The sequence below is a fragment of the Solanum pennellii genome, chromosome 3 (genome assembly GCF_001406875.1).
Source record: "Solanum pennellii chromosome 3, SPENNV200".
Taxonomy (NCBI): Eukaryota; Viridiplantae; Streptophyta; class Magnoliopsida; order Solanales; family Solanaceae; genus Solanum; species Solanum pennellii.
This window is the reverse complement of record NC_028639.1, coordinates 72,406,312-72,423,723: the sequence shown is the minus strand read 5'-3', so window position 1 is coordinate 72,423,723 and position 17,412 is coordinate 72,406,312. Positions and strand designations below refer to the sequence as shown.

At 36.3% G+C, this 17,412-nt stretch overlaps 3 protein-coding genes across 9 annotated transcripts; all 3 read right to left on the bottom strand.

Annotated features, from left to right (window-relative positions):
* Positions 1 to 490: 490 nt before the first annotated feature.
* LOC107014284 lies at positions 491 to 2,854 on the bottom strand. 2 transcript variants are annotated; one of them, XM_027915516.1, is made up of 3 exons: positions 1,673 to 2,854; positions 1,035 to 1,253; positions 491 to 1,003 (listed from the first exon to the last, which is right to left on the bottom strand). In XM_027915516.1, the coding sequence occupies exons 1-2, from the start codon at positions 1,845 to 1,847 to the stop codon at positions 1,066 to 1,068; spliced, it is 363 nt and encodes a 120-aa protein (XP_027771317.1). In that variant the 5' UTR covers positions 1,848 to 2,854; the 3' UTR covers positions 491 to 1,003; positions 1,035 to 1,065. The 2 variants fall into 2 exon arrangements, with proteins under 2 accessions (XP_027771317.1, XP_015069621.1); XM_015214135.2 differs by having other exon boundaries at positions 491 to 1,253.
* Positions 2,855 to 3,017: 163 nt separating this feature from the next.
* Positions 3,018 to 4,338, bottom strand: LOC107014283 (peptidyl-prolyl cis-trans isomerase FKBP17-2, chloroplastic). The gene is made up of 3 exons (XM_015214134.2): positions 3,932 to 4,338; positions 3,782 to 3,826; positions 3,018 to 3,567 (listed from the first exon to the last, which is right to left on the bottom strand). Exons 1-3 carry the CDS (start codon positions 4,294 to 4,296, stop codon positions 3,204 to 3,206), a joined length of 774 nt encoding a protein of 257 aa, XP_015069620.1. The 5' UTR covers positions 4,297 to 4,338; the 3' UTR covers positions 3,018 to 3,203.
* A 143-nt stretch (positions 4,339 to 4,481) lies between these two features.
* On the bottom strand, positions 4,482 to 17,117 carry LOC107014282 (probable serine/threonine-protein kinase SIS8). Of its 6 annotated transcripts, none has more exons than XR_001456211.2 (14): positions 16,029 to 17,117; positions 14,055 to 14,492; positions 12,183 to 12,286; positions 10,541 to 11,799; positions 10,404 to 10,444; positions 9,517 to 9,585; positions 7,931 to 8,031; positions 7,690 to 7,768; positions 7,488 to 7,586; positions 7,340 to 7,408; positions 7,012 to 7,102; positions 5,924 to 5,973; positions 5,567 to 5,743; positions 4,482 to 4,989 (listed from the first exon to the last, which is right to left on the bottom strand). XR_001456211.2 is itself a non-coding variant. In XM_015214132.2 (13 exons), the coding sequence occupies exons 1-13, from the start codon at positions 16,509 to 16,511 to the stop codon at positions 4,863 to 4,865; spliced, it is 3,096 nt and encodes a 1,031-aa protein (XP_015069618.1). In that variant the 5' UTR covers positions 16,512 to 17,115; the 3' UTR covers positions 4,482 to 4,862. The 6 variants fall into 6 exon arrangements, 3 of the variants coding, with proteins under 3 accessions (XP_015069618.1, XP_027771316.1, XP_015069619.1); XR_003577405.1 differs by lacking the exon at positions 9,517 to 9,585 and adding an exon at positions 9,247 to 9,315; XM_015214132.2 differs by lacking the exon at positions 7,012 to 7,102 and having other exon boundaries at positions 16,029 to 17,115.
* Positions 17,118 to 17,412: the final 295 nt, after the last annotated feature.

The window sequence follows — 17,412 nt, the reverse complement described above, 5'->3', positions numbered from 1 at the left end:
ATCTGCTTTAATGATTTGATTACAAGTTTATTCAAAACCTATATATTTAAATGAATATCCGTAATATGATGTATTTATAACACAAATGGTTTTGTTTCTGTAATGGATTTCCCTAATCAGTCGTTCTGAGCACCTCTTTTAATAATTGAACTCAACCATCTCCTTGACAATATTGTAAGCCGCCCATGAAAGAGCTTCATGACTAAAGAAAGCTTTAGCATCATTATAGGCATCCAAACAACCAGAAAGATGGCTTGAAAGATCTTTAACAAAGCAGCCTCGATTAACCCTTAAAAATTACTGCAAACTTGAAATAGTACAGGCACAACATAGCATTAGCCAACCAGCAGGTAGGTTACTTCCAATAACACGGTGAAGATGATGGGGGAGGCGGACATATCAGCCTCAGAATTGATTCAATTGGATCATTCTTGGCACAGAAAAACGAGGAAACAAAGATAGAGTGTGCTCTGAAACTTCAATAGCAATCTGAACCCGCGAGAAGACAACCTCTATTAATGCATAGGTAAGTAAGTACAAAGAATAAGAGTTCCTACACTGGAAGGTTAAGGGAATAACAAATTTTACTCAGAAAACATATCATCCATGGGTCACAAATACATCATCCAGAGGCTATAGCACAGTGTTTAAATCATCCAAACTTCAAACAAACATAATTTTGCTCGCTACAACTTAGCCAGACCAAAAGAGAAAAAAGACTTCTTCTATTTCTATTGGGATCCAAATCCTGGTATCCCACAGTTAATTCCACTTCATTGATTGATTAGATGCCTTCACCAGACCAGACCACACTTGTAGGATTACAATGGGTATGTTGTTGTTGATTGATTGGACACCTACGCTTCCAACTTCACAAGTTGTCAGATAGAAATTCTTTCTGCTGATCCAAAATGAATCTGCTAGCTATTGAAATATAAAATTACAGTGAGGAATGATGAATACATAAACAACTCACTCCCCATGGCAATTATGGATCCACAATCTTGTATTCTCATCAATGTATAAAAAACAATACTCATATAGGTAGACTTGTCGTAAGTCAACTCAATCGGAGTCAGACTCTCTATTGGCAGCATCATGCTGTCGACGAGGTTGAGCCTGAAGTTCATTCATCAATTCCTTATCAGATTCTTCACTTTTTCCAGCCAATTTTCTTTTCAATATGGCTTCAAATATTGATGGGAATGCTTCTTCATCTCCTTCAAAAAACTTATCTATCTGCTTTTTCAGCGCTGTAATAGGAACAAGAAATGAACTCCAAATTTGAATATGAAATCAATCCCTGTTTCAATCCTATATCCGAAACTCAGTAAAATAAAAAAATTCTCCAAGTTTATCTCAATTGCAATGAAATTTAGTCTATACAGTATGACTTAGAGATGGATAATACCATAGAGTTAAAAAAAATACTAGGTAATTAATTTCTGCTGAAACTGAAAGTTATTTTGGTATAAATTAGAGATATAAGCAAATTATAGGGTTAGTAAGCTCAAATTTACCGGCAAAAGGAGGAAGACATACAGCGAAGTTTCCCGATTTTTTGAGCGCTCAAAATCAAATTTTTTTAGCAATTGAAACAAGCTAACATATAACTTTGCTTATTTGCGGATCTAATACAACTAATGAAGATTGATTTTTGTAAGAACCACACCTTTATTGCTGATATCGTCTTCGTCTTGAAGGTTGTTGTTGTTGCTATCAGCAGGAGGTTGATTAGAGCTTTTGGATGTGAAACGCCTATAGCTGGGCCAAAATGAAGAGGTAGCAGGGTAAGGATTCAGCATTAACGAACAGCGATAAATACTTGTTGCAAGAGATCTATTCATGTCGATCTTCTTCGCGTTAGGGTTTAAGGAGGGTTTTTGTTCTTGAGCTTCTATGAATTTCCTTACCAGTTCAACACTTCTGTTCTTCCTTCCCCAAATTGAACGGAGCTCACAAAGGGCCGGGTGGATCAAAATCCAATTCTATCTAACAGGTTATTTGCACTTTTGGCCCTATTTTGTGCTGCTTTTTAATTTGGGGAAATTTAGTACTAATTATTTAACTAACATAGCTATAGTTCACAACTTAATTTTAGTTGTAATTATGTCACCTATTTCCTCTCTCCTCTTTTATATATATACAAATACAAATTATACATATACAATATACAATTGTATGACGAACAGACAAATACAATTAGCATTTCTTCTCTCTCCACCCTCTCTCGCTCGCCTCTCTTCTCCCTCACTTAATCTCGATCATCAGATATACAAATATATATGTATACTTGTTACATATATACAATCATCTGACATATATACATATACAGTTCACCTCTCTCTACTCTCTGCCCTCTCTCCTCCCTCTAACATGTAGCTACGAATCGTAATTAGGAAAATATAGATATGTAGTATAATTAAGTTATTTTTGATTGACTATATGCGAAAATTCCTCTTTTAGGTTTTATCTGATGAATAACTTTTTTGCATTATAATATCTTCAAACTTATGCCCTATCCTTTGTTCGTAAATAAACTTTGTCCCGCTGAGCATCAACTTGATCTGTAGGGAAAAAAAATTAAAGATCAATTCATTTGAAGGGCAAAAATTAAAGGTTAACTCATTTTAAAGGCAAATCGTTCAATTAGATCTATTGCAAATGGAGTTTGGTGATTTACAAGAATGACCTTTATAAAGCGCGGTCTTAAATATTTGGTCTCTTTGATATTTTTGTAAGAAACGACCTCTGCTTAAAAAAAATAAATATGTCGAACTAGACATTTGTTTCAATGAGTTAAAAGATTTCAGCATAACAAGTAAAAATTGTATATGTAGATCAATTGTTCACAAGTTATGATGGATGAATAGTAATTCGTTCTACCTATCGAATTAAGTTGATCAAAAATTATATCTCGATCTTTGAGAATGTGGTAGGTAATGTTTTCTTCTCAATGGTCTTGCACAACGGGAAATTCAAATTAATCAGATCAATAAATTATGAATACCGAAAAGTTAAATGCAAGAATGGTTAATCTCCCTCTTAATGTAGAAAGAGAGAATGGCCCTCCTCAATATGTTGTAATCAAACTTTCACACATCTTTCTTGTCAACTAAAGAACAGTACAAGAATCAACTATCTTGCATTTTCCTTTAGTAGCAAACACTTGAAGTTATACTATTTATTGTGTATACCTTCAATCAAGCAGGTGCAATAGAAACTTTTTCAACTTCAATAACATACTCAAGAGTAGCAGATGGAGGAATTTGCAGCCCTGTTCCTAAATCTGCTCCTTCTTCTCCAAATCCCAAATTTGGAGGAATTATCACTCTTCTTTTTCCACCTGCCTTCATACTTTTTAGTACTGTTTCTATACCTTCACAAATTCCTTTACTATAAGGCCTTGATCCCATTACTAATGCCAATGGCCTCTTCTTCTTTCCATCACCACCAAATGTATCCACAAAAACTTCTCCACTGCCTTGTATGCTTCCCTTCACATCTATCACAACTAAGTCCCCTGGCCTTGCTGTTGCACCGCCACCAATTTTCAGTTCATAATACCTGTTACACGAATATACATCAATTTCACGTATGGACAGACACCTTGATGAGTAAGTTTTGTCGTTATAGGAGGAAAAGTTTAGTGATTTTACTACTATAGTGAGTACATGGATTCTATAGTAGGTGAAATTCAGTTATTTTAAAGTGAGAAAATAATTTTACGACTTTACTGTTATAGTGGATAAAAGTTCGATTAGCATAGCAGAGACTGTACCTTATCCCATTGGGCAAGACCACTTCTTCTTCTTTCTCAACAACCCTGACAATTAAGTAAAGAAGAGTTCATATTTCTGGATACAATTTTGATGTTTATACAGAGAAAAAAACAAATAGAATATGGGAAGTAGAAATCATGTAAGTTTACCTTGTGTTTGTTTCTTGTTGAGACACTTCCAGACGAGTTTTGATTTGCTCAGAAACAACACCAAAAGCAAGGAAACCAGCCCAAGCAAGTCCAGCACCAAGGCCAAATCTCCTTGTTAAGGAGGAGGCAATCCAATCAGTGGAATCCGCAGAGGTTGACAGGCGGGCAGATTTACTAGGCTTTTGCTGCTGCACATTAACAGGTGATGGAGGCTCTGCAGCAGTTGCACTCAGTGGTGGCGGAGTTTGTGGTTGTGGATTTTGATTTGGAGGCTGAGAAGGAGGAGGAGTTTGGGAGGATGAAGAGAAGTTAGTTCTGGTAATTGGGTGAGACAGAGAAGGTGTGGATCCAAAGAGAGTGGCCATGTTTTTGGATATGAAATGAGCATATGAGAGAGTGAGTAGTAGATATTTGTAGTGACTCAACTGTATACAGTTGTAGTAAATGGTCCCTACCTTATCTTTACATGAATCAGTTTTCTCCAGGCATGCTATTTCAACTAAAAACTAAATCAACAATTGACTATTACAGAAATCTTTCAATTCAAAAAACAAAACCAAAAAAAAGATGAGGCTGTTCCTCTATTGCTGCAACTGGATAATCAAGCATCTCAAAGTATTTGATGTGGAAGTATGGGAAATGTTCTCAATCTCTATTAATTACAAAATGATCCCAAAAATGAATATACATAAGATAAGATTCACAATTTTGAGGACCTGTGGGTTGACAACTGCCAGAAAACAAAACAAAAAAAAAAAAGAATCACAACAATTGACTCGACATGAAGTATATGTTTGTTGACAGATCCTTTATGTCTTCCTTTAATTTCTGGTTAAACAAATATGGACCTGTCTTCATTTCCAACAAAAGATAAAATTCCGTTTTCCCTTCTGTCCTAAACATGCTGTGCTGCTCGATCATCCACGTTCCTTTATGACCGGCCCTTTTCTTGACCTCTGTTCCCCAGTGGTTTTGGTACTTGTGAACTGGTTATAGGCTTTTGCAGTGGTTTCAAAGCAGCCATAATCTCAGCAAATGAAGGCCGTAACTTTGGATCTCTACACATTAAACAGGTAAATCAAAAAAAAAAAACATAAGATTTTTACATCAAGAAAACCAGAGATAACCTTGTATAGACACGCAAACAGGTGCTATATTTTGTCAAAACTAATGGCATGGCTTTCATGCTGAGGTGCTTTGGTACTGCATACTAACACTATATATAAGTGACTCACTTCTTTTTCAATGATTGTGGTGTCTAGGCCAGCTTGCTTACACTTATTCTCACGGGGTATTGTAGGTAGCAGATAAATTTGCCAAGCAAGATATAGACAGATGGAAAAAAATCACCCAATGTTGTTTCTTTCTCTGTTGAGATTTGAACGTTAACCCTCACTCTTTTTACACATACCATTGGGAAGATATTAACAGATGGACAAAAATTTCAGGCACTGCCAGACCAACACTGTGATGGTCACCTAGGTGCCTTAATTATGAACAACAACCACATGATAACACTGATTCTAGTATTAACCAAAAACATTGGTCAGCCTGACAAGCTCTAAAGAAGCGAGTAAAAGATTATGGACAGAGCTCAATTAGGGGCAAAATGAATGAAAGATAAATTGTTCTCACGTTTGCCAGCATTTTCTGATGATGTCCGCAATAGCAGGATCCATGTCATCTGGTATGTCAAGACGGCGATGTTGAAATCCAACTGCACCTACGACTTGCATGGGGTTCATTCCTCCCCATGGCTGCTGCAGAGTACAGAGCTCCCATAGTACAACACCAAAGCTATATACATCACATCTGTAAGGCATGAAATCATTGTACAAATCAACAACCATTATACCAATGACGGTGAACAAACTCATAGTTGAACCCTGATATTTGTAGTAGAATTGTTCTGATTCTTGTGTTATAGTTGCTTTCACTAATACATATTTATTCAACACTTTGAATGGGGTAATATGATTATGTAAGACATACTTCTCATCTGAAGGCTCATTTCTCAGCACTTCTGGAGCCATCCACTCAGCCTGAAAACAAAAGGTTGCAGCAGAATCATAAGCCAGCAACAACAAGAGTCAAATGTTTGCTCATTAAACTCTTGCAGGGATACATAAAAAATACTGATTTGTCTGCAGTATTTAGTTAGACCATATATATGTAATACATGAATAATGCAAATTCAGAGAAACTTCTCAAAAGCGACAGTTCCATTACCCAGTATTTTCTAACGTGGTAAAATTTCCCGTGTATAAGTAGAAACATACAACAGTTCATTACCACGAATTACTAACAAAAAGTATATGTTTCTACAAGTGCTAATTTTCTACCCTTGAAACTGCAAGCATTTTGTGCAGCATAAGCTTAAGTACAAGAGTCATCCAAGTTAACTCCAAATCACCGAGAATCTGAATGAAGCAAAGCATATTCTATTGTAACTGCTAATTTCCACAAAATATCAGCAGAAAGGGAAAATTTACACATTGTATATTATGTGAAACGCAATACAGCACAGCTATGAGGCGTTTGGCCATGAACAAAAACAACTTCAATTAGTATCCATGGCCAAACACAACTCCAATTTTTCACTTTAAAAACAAAAACCTACTTTTATCAAACATCACAATGCAACACAACCAAATGCCCACTTAGCATTAGATATAGAACTTATAAATTTTCTACCTTAATGAATACTATAACCACTAAATAACACGTGAAGATCAGCAAAAAAAAGAAAGTTCTAAACTATATTTATGCATCTAGGTTTATGAGAACAAATGAAAGACAGTACAAATACGCAATTATTGTCATTTCGGAACTATCTCCACCATATGTATTTACTGGCTTTCTTCAAAATCAATAGTATCAAAGAGCAGCTGTCCTACTTTTACAGTAGTTCATCATGTGCGCAGATAACAAGGTAAAACAATTTCACAACTTCAAAACTAAGTCTTGATGATATCGGAAAGGGCTAAAATATGTAATTAGAAGCCTTGATACTCTTTTCAGATGAGGTAAACATGTCATACATTTAAATTTATTTTTGAACCATGGATCACAGCGACCACCTTTTTGAAGGAGAAACTTGGCAACCAAAACATCTCCAAAAGCCTGAATTGTTTTAAGACCAACAGCATGGAGCTATCTTCTACAAAAGGGCTGATATAAAATGATGTACAAAGATTAGCAGGTATGCATGACTGGAATATTACAAGTTCTATTAAGAAAGGCACCACTATGAAATAAAGTCGTGGGAACAAGAAGCAAGGGAAAGGTTATCAAGCATAGGAGAACGTCAATTTAACAGCTAAACAAATGTAGAAAATAAAGGGAAACAAAAAGAAAAAGGAAGAAAGAAGCATGTACTGAGTAATTGAATCAAATCCTCCTGCTTACCGTCCCAGCAGTTGATCTTGAAGATAGGAAGGTGCTGTGCTTTATTTTCGATAACCCAAAATCACATACCTAGAGTCACAAATAGTTGTGTTAAATGGGAAGGTATTGTAAGATATCATTCACTAGGTTTCAGTCAAAGGAATTCCACCTTCACAACCCAGTTCTTATCCACAAGGAGATTTGGAGACTTCAAATCACGATGAACTATCACAGGAGTGCAATTGTGTAGATAGTTCATTCCTCGAGCCTGTTCGTTAAATAAATTACGTATAGCAGAAAGTCATTATGTAATGTAGAAGGTTTGAATCAATGGAAAAATTAAAAAGAAGAAGAAGAGAAGTGGAGCATACAGCATCAAGAGCCATCCTCAATCGTCTCCGTTCATCTAATTGATTGTTCGACCGATGAATTAATCTGTACAAACTACCTCTGCAAAACAAAATATAATTTGATTTCCAGCATTTGAACGGTTATACATCAAAGCTACAAACACTTTATACTTCCAAGCTTGGAAACAGCTATTTGGCAACTTTAAATTTCCTGGAGGACCAGAACTACCGCAAAACTAAATATTACAGAATTTTGATGTACCTATGAAGAAACTCAGTAACAATTGAAAGGTTTGGAGGACGTGTAACAGCTCCCATGAACAGGACTACATTAGGATGCCGGAGTCTTTTCATGATCATCACCTTCCAAGGAAAAATTAAGTTTGAATGAGATTACAATATTCCTTTAAATAATACATCAGATAAGAGCAATGACTACTGACTTTCTTAGTGTAACAAACAGACTACAAATGGATAAGTGCACAAAATAGATCTGCAACAACATTTAAGGCTCTGCATCATTTACAGTTTTAATTGGGCAAATTGATTAAACATCAAAGGGCTGAACTCAGTGGAGAAAACTTTCACTAACTTGGATGATACAGAGGAACAGTTTAAAGAAAAGACTGCATCAGCATGTTGGTTAACATGCTGTGTGCTTCTTACCAAGAGTTACAAATTAAGAAGAGCAAAGAGGAACTATTAGAACGACCACTAGCTGAATAAAGAGTGAATTTTTCATATAGCTTTTGATTTCTCTATGTTCAAGTATATAAGCAAGAAAGAAAGGAATCAATTTGGAAAACAAAGTAATGAAAAATTTTCAATTTTCTGGAAGCTTGAAATTAATAAATCCTGAGTAAAAGTTGATAGTGTCATAATGCCCTAGAGTATTAGTTGGACAAATTCAACTCTATCTAAGAGAAAATGCAGCATACTTCCCCATTTTGATACTGCCTCAAGTCAAGTAATCCTTATATTATTTCTCCATCAGTCAAATGTATTTTTCTTTCACACAAAGATCATCATTCTACACAAAAAAATTTAAGATGTAATTACACAATTCTTTCTTTTGATATGGTGAAATTCATCAAAACAAAAAGACCTTCTAGGAGCCCAGCAGTGGCCCTCTCCAACTTTTCTCCATTGGTGGCTCGAACCACCAACCTAACAATTGGAGGTATAGGGTCTTTACCACTAGGCTATCCTTCCCTTATCCCATCAGTTGTAATTGTACCTTACAAGCAAGCATTACTTTCTGCCAGTATTCTTCCTGGCTTATACCGACTTAGTGACTAGGCATGCATTGAGCTAGATTTTTTATTCTTGTATCAGTGGTACTAGGGCATGTATCCCCATTTTAATGTTCTTATTCTGGATTTTTTTTTTCCTTTGGCATTTATTCATTAGCTTTTCAAACTCTTTTGAAAAGGTTTTTCAATATATTTTGAAAAAAGAAAATCCATTGATGATTTAGAAAGACATCCAAGATATGATAGTAATGCCATGAATTGTAATTTTCAAAACTTCCCTGAAAAACCAAGGGAAAAGGCCTATGTTGGACAAGAAAGGGTATACCTCACTTTTAAACTCTTCAAGTGATTCACCAGTTAATTCTTGGTCTAGGAATTTCTTCACAGCTACTTCCTGAAAATAAAAAGGTTCCATCTATTTGTATCAGTTCAAGTTGAAGACAACGATAAATGTTTGTAAGAGAAACGGATTTTTCCAATTTAAATTTGANTAGAAAGACATCCAAGATATGATAGTAATGCCATGAATTGTAATTTTCAAAACTTCCCTGAAAAACCAAGGGAAAAGGCCTATGTTGGACAAGAAAGGGTATACCTCACTTTTAAACTCTTCAAGTGATTCACCAGTTAATTCTTGGTCTAGGAATTTCTTCACAGCTACTTCCTGAAAATAAAAAGGTTCCATCTATTTGTATCAGTTCAAGTTGAAGACAACGATAAATGTTTGTAAGAGAAACGGATTTTTCCAATTTAAATTTGATGCAAGTGAAAAATGACTGAACAACACAGCTATATCACTGTTGACCCACAATATCTAAACAGTGCCAATGAATCCAGTCAGACACTTTTTCCCAAGAGGCATTAACATCCAGAATTTTTTTTAAAAAAATAAAATAAAATATATCTATATATATATAAAAGCTTTCAATAATGGTGTGCAAAACAAAATCTAGTTCATAGTGAACACAGTTTCTTAAAGCAGACACGCATGTCCCATGTATCCTAAATTCCACATCGGATATGAGGGTTTATAAAGGTCTTTGAAAGTCCTTCAATACCTGGTATAGGAAATTGCATATCTCCAACACCCTTCCCACCTCACATGTGAGAGAATAGGTTTATCCAAGAATATGAGGATCCAACCCAAAACCTCAAGTCAATAGGTGGAGTACTATTAACTCTTCCACAATTTGCCATTCCCCAAAGGCCATATAAATCCCCTTGGAGACTCTTCAAACTACAAGAATACACAAGTATAAATGAAACTTGGCAGTCTTCAACAACTTCACTTCACACACTAACAGCATCCACAGATTTCAGATGCCCATACATATTATTACTCTCTAAGTTGAAGAAACAACTTGCATCTGATAGTCAGATAATACAGTGTGTTCTAGCTTTCAACTTTGTAAAGAAAAAAGATGCAAAAGTTCATTACAGCAAAACCTAAAATGAAAAGAAGAAATCTATAGAAAAACTTACAGTTCCATGCCACTCTCCACGATAGACCTCCCCATAAGATCCTGCAACAGGAAAGATAAGTGAAAATGTAAGATGACAAGGAGTTAAACTGCTTCATGGATGCTTGTATGATTAGAATATACAATGCAGGTCAATACCAAGTCCGATACGCTCACCCAAGGTGATCTCCTCCATTGGAATCTCACAATCTGCGACATCATCAAGTGTCACATCAGATTTCACACTATCATTACCGGTTGATCTATCTGATACTCTTTCACCCTCAGAATTCACTCCTAATGCCTCATGCACTTGATCACCACTACCCCGTTTTTCAGGCACAGCACCATCTGCATCTTTATCAACTCTTTTAGAGTCCATTAAATTAAGTAAGAAAGCAGGACTATTTGGTAAAAGAGCAGATGTCTCCAAGTTTTCATATTGCTTAGCGACAGCGGCAGTTGTTGCTACCACTGCTGCTGCTGTGGCTGTCACAGCAGCTGCAACAGGGAGATCAGCTTTTGAACCATATGTGGTCTTTGCTGCAGCAGCTACCATTGAAGACGCCACCACAGCTGCTGCAGCAGCTGCAGCTGCAGCAACAGGCATGTTTTTCGTGAATTTCGCTGCAGCCAGCTCGGAGTGTGGGGAAACATGCTGCCCACTAACTTCTCCACCATCCAGATGAGGATCAAATGGCCCACGGGGATTGACCTTGGACTGGGCATGATAAGCCAAAGGAGGCAAGAAATTATTACAATCTAGATCAACTTGACTCTTGATTTTCTCAACCTCATCCCTTCCCTGACTTTCCATATCCTCTGGCCTGGATTTTCCCTCCACAGGAGAGGAATCTAATTGCTCTGAATAGACTTCAGTGAACAAATTTGGGGGTGCAACAACACCACTTTCAAGTAAGACATCATGTAGTTTTTGAGCTAGCTGAGGATTTTCTTTAGCAGCATCAATCATGTACAGTGAGACATCCTTCGCTTTCATTCGCCGTACAGCTGGGGAACTAATGCCTTCAGTCCAGGAAGGAGATCTTGTATGTGAATAAGGAGATCTTGCATACACAGTCCTGGATGAAGTTTCCGGCCCTTGCTCCTTCACAGTACGAAGCTTTGTGAAGTCATCAGAGTTATTATTTCCTTTCTGCTTTTCTGAATTACCTGTAGACGGAGACTCATTTCCTGCACTGATTTCCCCAAACCTGGATTTCCTCTCTTCGGTTCCATACTCTGAATGATCTTCTGAAGAACAGGCAACCCCACTACTAGAAGAACCCGTATGAGAATCAACATCTTTGGATGATGGACTGATGGATAGGATGGATTCCTCATAGTCTCCCTGTGTTCCAGATGTATCAGAGGGAATAAGTGTGCCAGGGTCGGCCATCAAATCAACAATATATTCCCTGCAAAGCGTATGACTTCGTAAGCAAAGAGGCAACCTTGGGAGGAGTAATTACATGCCTGCACAAACTTTTCCACCGAGGTGAATTCAAATTTATACTCCCAGCAAATAAAAACAGCAAAAATCTTAAGAAATAAGAGAAACAGATTATATGTTTCAAATTGATCACCTAACTACCTTAAAGATAAGTTTATGTATTTGACTTGTCAAAAGATATGTATTTAATAACAAAGAAGATTTATCCAGCACTCTGCCTTGAAAACTTAACATATACCTTGCTCATCGAAATGCTACCTGACTGTATACCAACTATGGTACAAACACATAGGAATTGGAAATGAAATTAGAAAATCTGAATAAGGAAGAAGACTAGAGAGAAGGAACCTTCCATCTTCAAGCTTTACATAGTTCATTGCAACTTCATCTGAACCTGTGTATTCTTGCCCTTTTACTAATCGACACGGGAGCCCCACACTATCAGCCAAAACCTGTACAAATTTCAGAAGTACATTAAATCATAGCAAAAAGAAAAGAAAGGCCCCAGTTGACCATCATGCCAGGAGATGAAGAAACAAACACAACAGTGATAGAAAATCATAGTAGAATGTAGATACAGGGGAATCCAGCTTGCTCATCCTCAGGTCCAAGCTACAGAAACAGCAAATCCACATATCAATTTTAGCTATTTACAATTTTTCACTTTCTTTCCTTTCTTTTTTTTTTTTTTGGGGGGGATCCTTGCTGGATTAAGAGGAAGTTTACCGTCAATATGTTTAACAATTTTTATTTGTTTGAAGAAAAATAATTTACATCCACCATACATACCAGACATGTAGACAGACACTGACACAAACATACACACACACAAAAAGAGAGAGAGATATAATATATTGTTTGAAGGAAATATTGGCTTTCCTTTCTGAAGTAAGATACTTGTCGCCATTCTTTTTGCTTATTGAACAATACATTTTGTTTGACCGAAAATACATTGCTCAATATCTAACTTAAGAAAGGCAAAGGCATGGAGATCAAAGCTTTCTTACTTGAGAAAGAAAAAGGCAAGGCAGAAAGAATCTTTTTTCTTAAAGAAAAAAATCAAAAGAACTCTGCCTTGAACTTTTGGTATGATAGAATTCCTTTCATGTTTCTTGTTAACTCTTTAAAACATAAATTACTGATCTTAAAGTCGCAAAAATGAGATATGCAATACAAAAGGAACTTTTCAACAAAAACAAAAAGAAATGGCAGAATGTGCTAGCTGATGGGTGTTAAAGGAATAAATTTAAAAACACGAGTGTCTGCAATCATTGTTATCTGCAATCAATTCTGAAGTCATTTTGGCTTAAGATACAGTTCAGCTGGATTATTTCTTGGCTTAATATTTTAATGACCACAGCAAAAGTAATTTTAATCAAATCGGTAAGCAGACGAGGAGGATATTGTCAAATATTTTCTGAAGTCATAGCAACTAAATGGGACAAACATACTCTGGGTTATTCTCATGCATCAAACTTATGAATAGACATGATGTTTGATATGAAAGACTACTGACAAGTGAAAAGGATATCATGCAGGAACTTGCCATTGACTCTCCAGAAAAGATGGAGATACATCAATTATGCACAAAAAGTAGAAAGCATAGACGGATTGCTGAACAGAATGTGGGCACATTACTGATTCAACTCATATTTGATTAGGGCACAGCACACTTGCAATTGACATCTTATAAAGGATGGATATAGCACACCTGCATACAACAGCAGAAAGAATGGATGTGGAATGCTGAACAGTATATGGAGATGACATACTGGATTTAAATAATGGTTGACTAAAGTACTTCAAACAAATATTTGAGAAGCATCCAAATAAAACTGAACTAAACTCACCCAACAGTGTGTCCAAAGAACACTGCTGTTGTTCATCTTTTACATGAAGAATGTATGCCCTCTATCACAAAACTAATCAGTTTTTTCTATGTGGATATGTAGTCTTTGTTTGATAAAAAAAGTGGTATCATCACTGTCACAATCCAACTTTGGAAATAAATTACACTTCAGAAGTGAGATAAGGTAATTCAGACATCTCAAGATCATAGCCGTTTCCCCAAAAAAAAAAAAATCTCAAGATCATAGTCAGCTAGTACTCCTTCCTTCTGTTAGCATCACACAATTAAGCATGAAACTACCGAGTTTTATATATTTTTCATATAAATAGAAGTGTGTTGTCAAAGGTTTTGAAGGTCAAAAAGCTAAGTACCTTAAATAACAAGGCACGCTGACGAGCCAGTCCGACGGTCAAAGAACCCAGAGGCAAAACCATGCTCCCAAAAGTGGCCTTTAGAGTATGACTAAGGCTTCTCCATGCTATTAACATGCCATCAGGATCACCAACCGGACCACCCATGTGTTCAGAAACTAGCATCGCAAGCTTCTGAACTAATTTTTTATCAGCAAAGCCTATGGATTCTGACCTGACCTTGACAGTCAGATCTATAGCTTTCTGTTCTAAATTCAACAGCTTAGAGTCCACAGCTCTATCAACAAGGATAGCTTCCCAAGTGATCTTGTCTGCTACCGGTGTTCTTTGTAGATCGATAAGAGATGGCATTTTAGAGGGATCGGACTCTATAAGGATCCCATAAAGATCATAAAAGCCATCCAGGATCTTGTCATCAAAGCTTAGAGCATTGTAATTCTGAAAAGCATTCATAAATCTATAATATGAGATAATTCATGTGTCAGAGAGGAACACGGAATAGAAACAGGGATATTTTGTGCAAAATAAGCATCACAGGTGGATCAAACAATAGAGCAAATAGTAGTCCACAAACCAATCTCTCCAAATGTCAGACAACTGAGCTTTCTATAAAATCTTGTTCTCTTGGAAATTAATTTGACAAAATAATAGAGATAGAAATCTTGGGTTCAAAAATTGGCAACTGAGGATCATCTGCAAAATGGACTCTATCACTAAAAGCAGGGATAGTGCCTACTGCCTACCTTTCACCAGATTGCAGCTGAGGATGTGACCAGATTTAAGGCTTCCCAACCCACCCAACTAGCAACATGGAAGTAAATGGAAATAAATTTTCAATGCATAACTGTGCTGCCTGGATGGTATCCAAAAGACCAAAGAAAGTTTTGGTTCTTCTCAGGGAACTCTGTTGAAATGTTCTCATCAGTTTGTGATAGTGCTTTTCCTAACTAACTGTAATTTGTCGTCCAGGATTATTAGTAAAGGTTTTCTTCTTTTTTGATTCTTAATCAATGGCTTTTTTTTTGTGACCAAGAAATATTCAAGGCCAGTGGAACAGGTTCAAACTCGGTGGACAGTGGTTAGCCTCTCTACCTTCTGTACTTAAATACCAGGCTTTGTCCATGGCAGGTTCGAACCATGACGCGCGCCTAACCTACTCATTATACATTATGCTCTTACCACAACTCAGGTCATTTCCTTTTATCTACAGAGTGTGAAAAGACAAACACCATGTACATACTAGTCTTGTCGGGAAAATACATTATCCACTATAAGCATGTTTGTCGCAAAAGCTGAGTAGGAACTTCCTTTACTATGACTTCTCCCCTTAATATATACACAAGCATGTGGATTTACTTTAACTCCTTAGATTTTCCATGAAACTGAGCATTTGAAGTCCTTTTATTTCGGAAAAATATTCTTTATGGAGTCTTTTGTTAATCTAGCATATCCTTTCGTATTTCTTTTTTGATAAAGGATAACATATCCATGTTTAACAAGGTCTTTGCCACACCACATCAGAGCACACTATAATACGAGTATTCCAGTGTCAAAGTGTGTTATATTCCACGCAATGTTACTGAATGAACTTCCCTATAGATAAGATCAACATCTTCATAGTTTTGTCATGAGAATTTTGAGCTAGAAGAATGAAGACCACGAAAGAAATAGTCGCTAATTAGAGGCATGTTGCAGCATCCCTTAGCTGAAACTAACTGTTAACAAACCAAAACAATATAACAAACATGATCACCAATGCACAAAAATTATCAAAGCAGCATGTTGTCAAGCCAACGTGTTGACAGAGTCAAGGAACTCACTAACCTGCTCAATTCCTATTTTTGGTAAAATTAGGTCCCAAAAAAACATTATCTTCCAAATTGCTACACCTAAATGCTTATTAATACCAAAAGGAAAACAAGCTAAAGAAAAGCAATTAAAAATCAACCAAACAACTAGATGAAACAAACTTACCCAATATCTATAAGCTACAATTTCAGCTGCAGTGTTCTCCGGGGCACACGAGCCTAAACTTATCTGCTTAACAGCTTCAATCTGAACTGCCTCGGGGTCTTCCCTTGCACTCAACTCCAGAGCTAATTGTATTTGATACTCTTCCTCTATATCAGGCCCCCTCGAGTTGCTAGACTCCGAATCACGCCTTACAGCATCTAAAGCAGCCTCTAAGCCACTGCTACTAGCAGAATCAGAAGGTTCCATCCTAATATTCCCTCTACTCACGTTTGAAGAAGATGGAGGACTAGGACTTTGACGATTGGTAACAGAATTCAACCATCCAGAAATAGCTGAAAAGGGCTTATTATCATCAGACCTAGAATTTGAATGTCTTTCAGACGACAAAACGTCACTCAATCTCTTGATCTTAGCTGAAGACTTTGACCCTTCTGAATCCTCTGATTGACTAGAGATATGAAGTTTCTTCAGAAAATTTTTCATCTTTCCTTAAACTAAACCTCTGAACAAAGTGTTAAAAGAAATGAAAAGCAGGCCATAAACCTCTCCATTGTCGCACTCCAAGCATGAATCTTGATACACAATAAAAACAAGAATGGGCAAAATATAAGTTTCCTTTGATAAAGGGTTTCAAGTCAACATCCAAGAACTTTTCAAATCAAATCCATCACTCAAATTAGTCGTCACCCATTAAAGTTTGCTTCATAGTAACAAGAACCCAGTCAGCAAATTCAAATCTTGAAACACAACAAAAAAATTCAAATACTCATATATACACACACATGTACTATGTCAGTAAGACAAAAATTCTGTCTACAGACAAAAAAAAAAAACAGTGAAGAATCGGCAAAAAAGTTGTTCTGTTCTAAACTTAGCAAATAAGAACAAGACTAAATCAAGAAAAGGGGTACAAGAATGCAAGAAAAGATGTAGGATTGCGTGAAGAGAGAGAAAGATTGAAGCTTTTTACTGGATACAAGAAGAATGACAAATTGTATACTCCTAGTCGTGTACTAATTAAAAGCCAAAAGGGGGTTCTATAAGTGGTGAGTTTGGGAAAAGAGAGAGGCCAAAAGACAGCAAAGACCAACAAGTGGGAGTTGGCTCATAATAATCAAGAGAGATGACCCACATTCAAATTTTTCAGGCAACACACACAATTCTCATAAAACCAATACCTGAAAATCGTTGAATTAGATTTTGCTTTCGTACACTTCAATTAATTTGTTATTGATAAGTATCAGATAATAATTTTACTTAATTGGTCACATTTTTGAGTGTCAAATGATTGTGTACTAATACGTTATTTTTTTTTCATTCTCTTTTGATATCTGCATTGAAATCTAACTAATATAAATGATCATTCGAAATTACTTGTTTTAGT

Coding starts and splice junctions, on each gene's coding strand:
- LOC107014282 (XM_015214132.2), bottom strand. CDS start 16,511: ATGAAAAATTTTCTGAAGAAACTTCATATCTCTAGTCAATCAGAGGAT. Junction 12,287..14,054: donor AGCGTGCCTTGTTATTTAAG/GTACTTAGCTTT, acceptor AAATTTGTACAG/GTTTTGGCTGATAGTGTGGG. Junction 9,586..10,403: donor GTGGAGAGTGGCATGGAACT/GTAAGTTTTTCT, acceptor TTTTATTTTCAG/GAAGTAGCTGTGAAGAAATT.
- LOC107014284 (XM_015214135.2), bottom strand. CDS start 1,847: ATGAATAGATCTCTTGCAACAAGTATTTATCGCTGTTCGTTAATGCTG. Junction 1,254..1,672: donor AGACGATATCAGCAATAAAG/GTGTGGTTCTTA, acceptor TTCCTATTACAG/CGCTGAAAAAGCAGATAGAT.
- LOC107014283 (XM_015214134.2), bottom strand. CDS start 4,296: ATGGCCACTCTCTTTGGATCCACACCTTCTCTGTCTCACCCAATTACC. Junction 3,827..3,931: donor CAACAAGAAACAAACACAAG/GTAAACTTACAT, acceptor CTTAATTGTCAG/GGTTGTTGAGAAAGAAGAAG. Junction 3,568..3,781: donor GTCTTGCCCAATGGGATAAG/GTACAGTCTCTG, acceptor TTCGTGTAACAG/GTATTATGAACTGAAAATTG.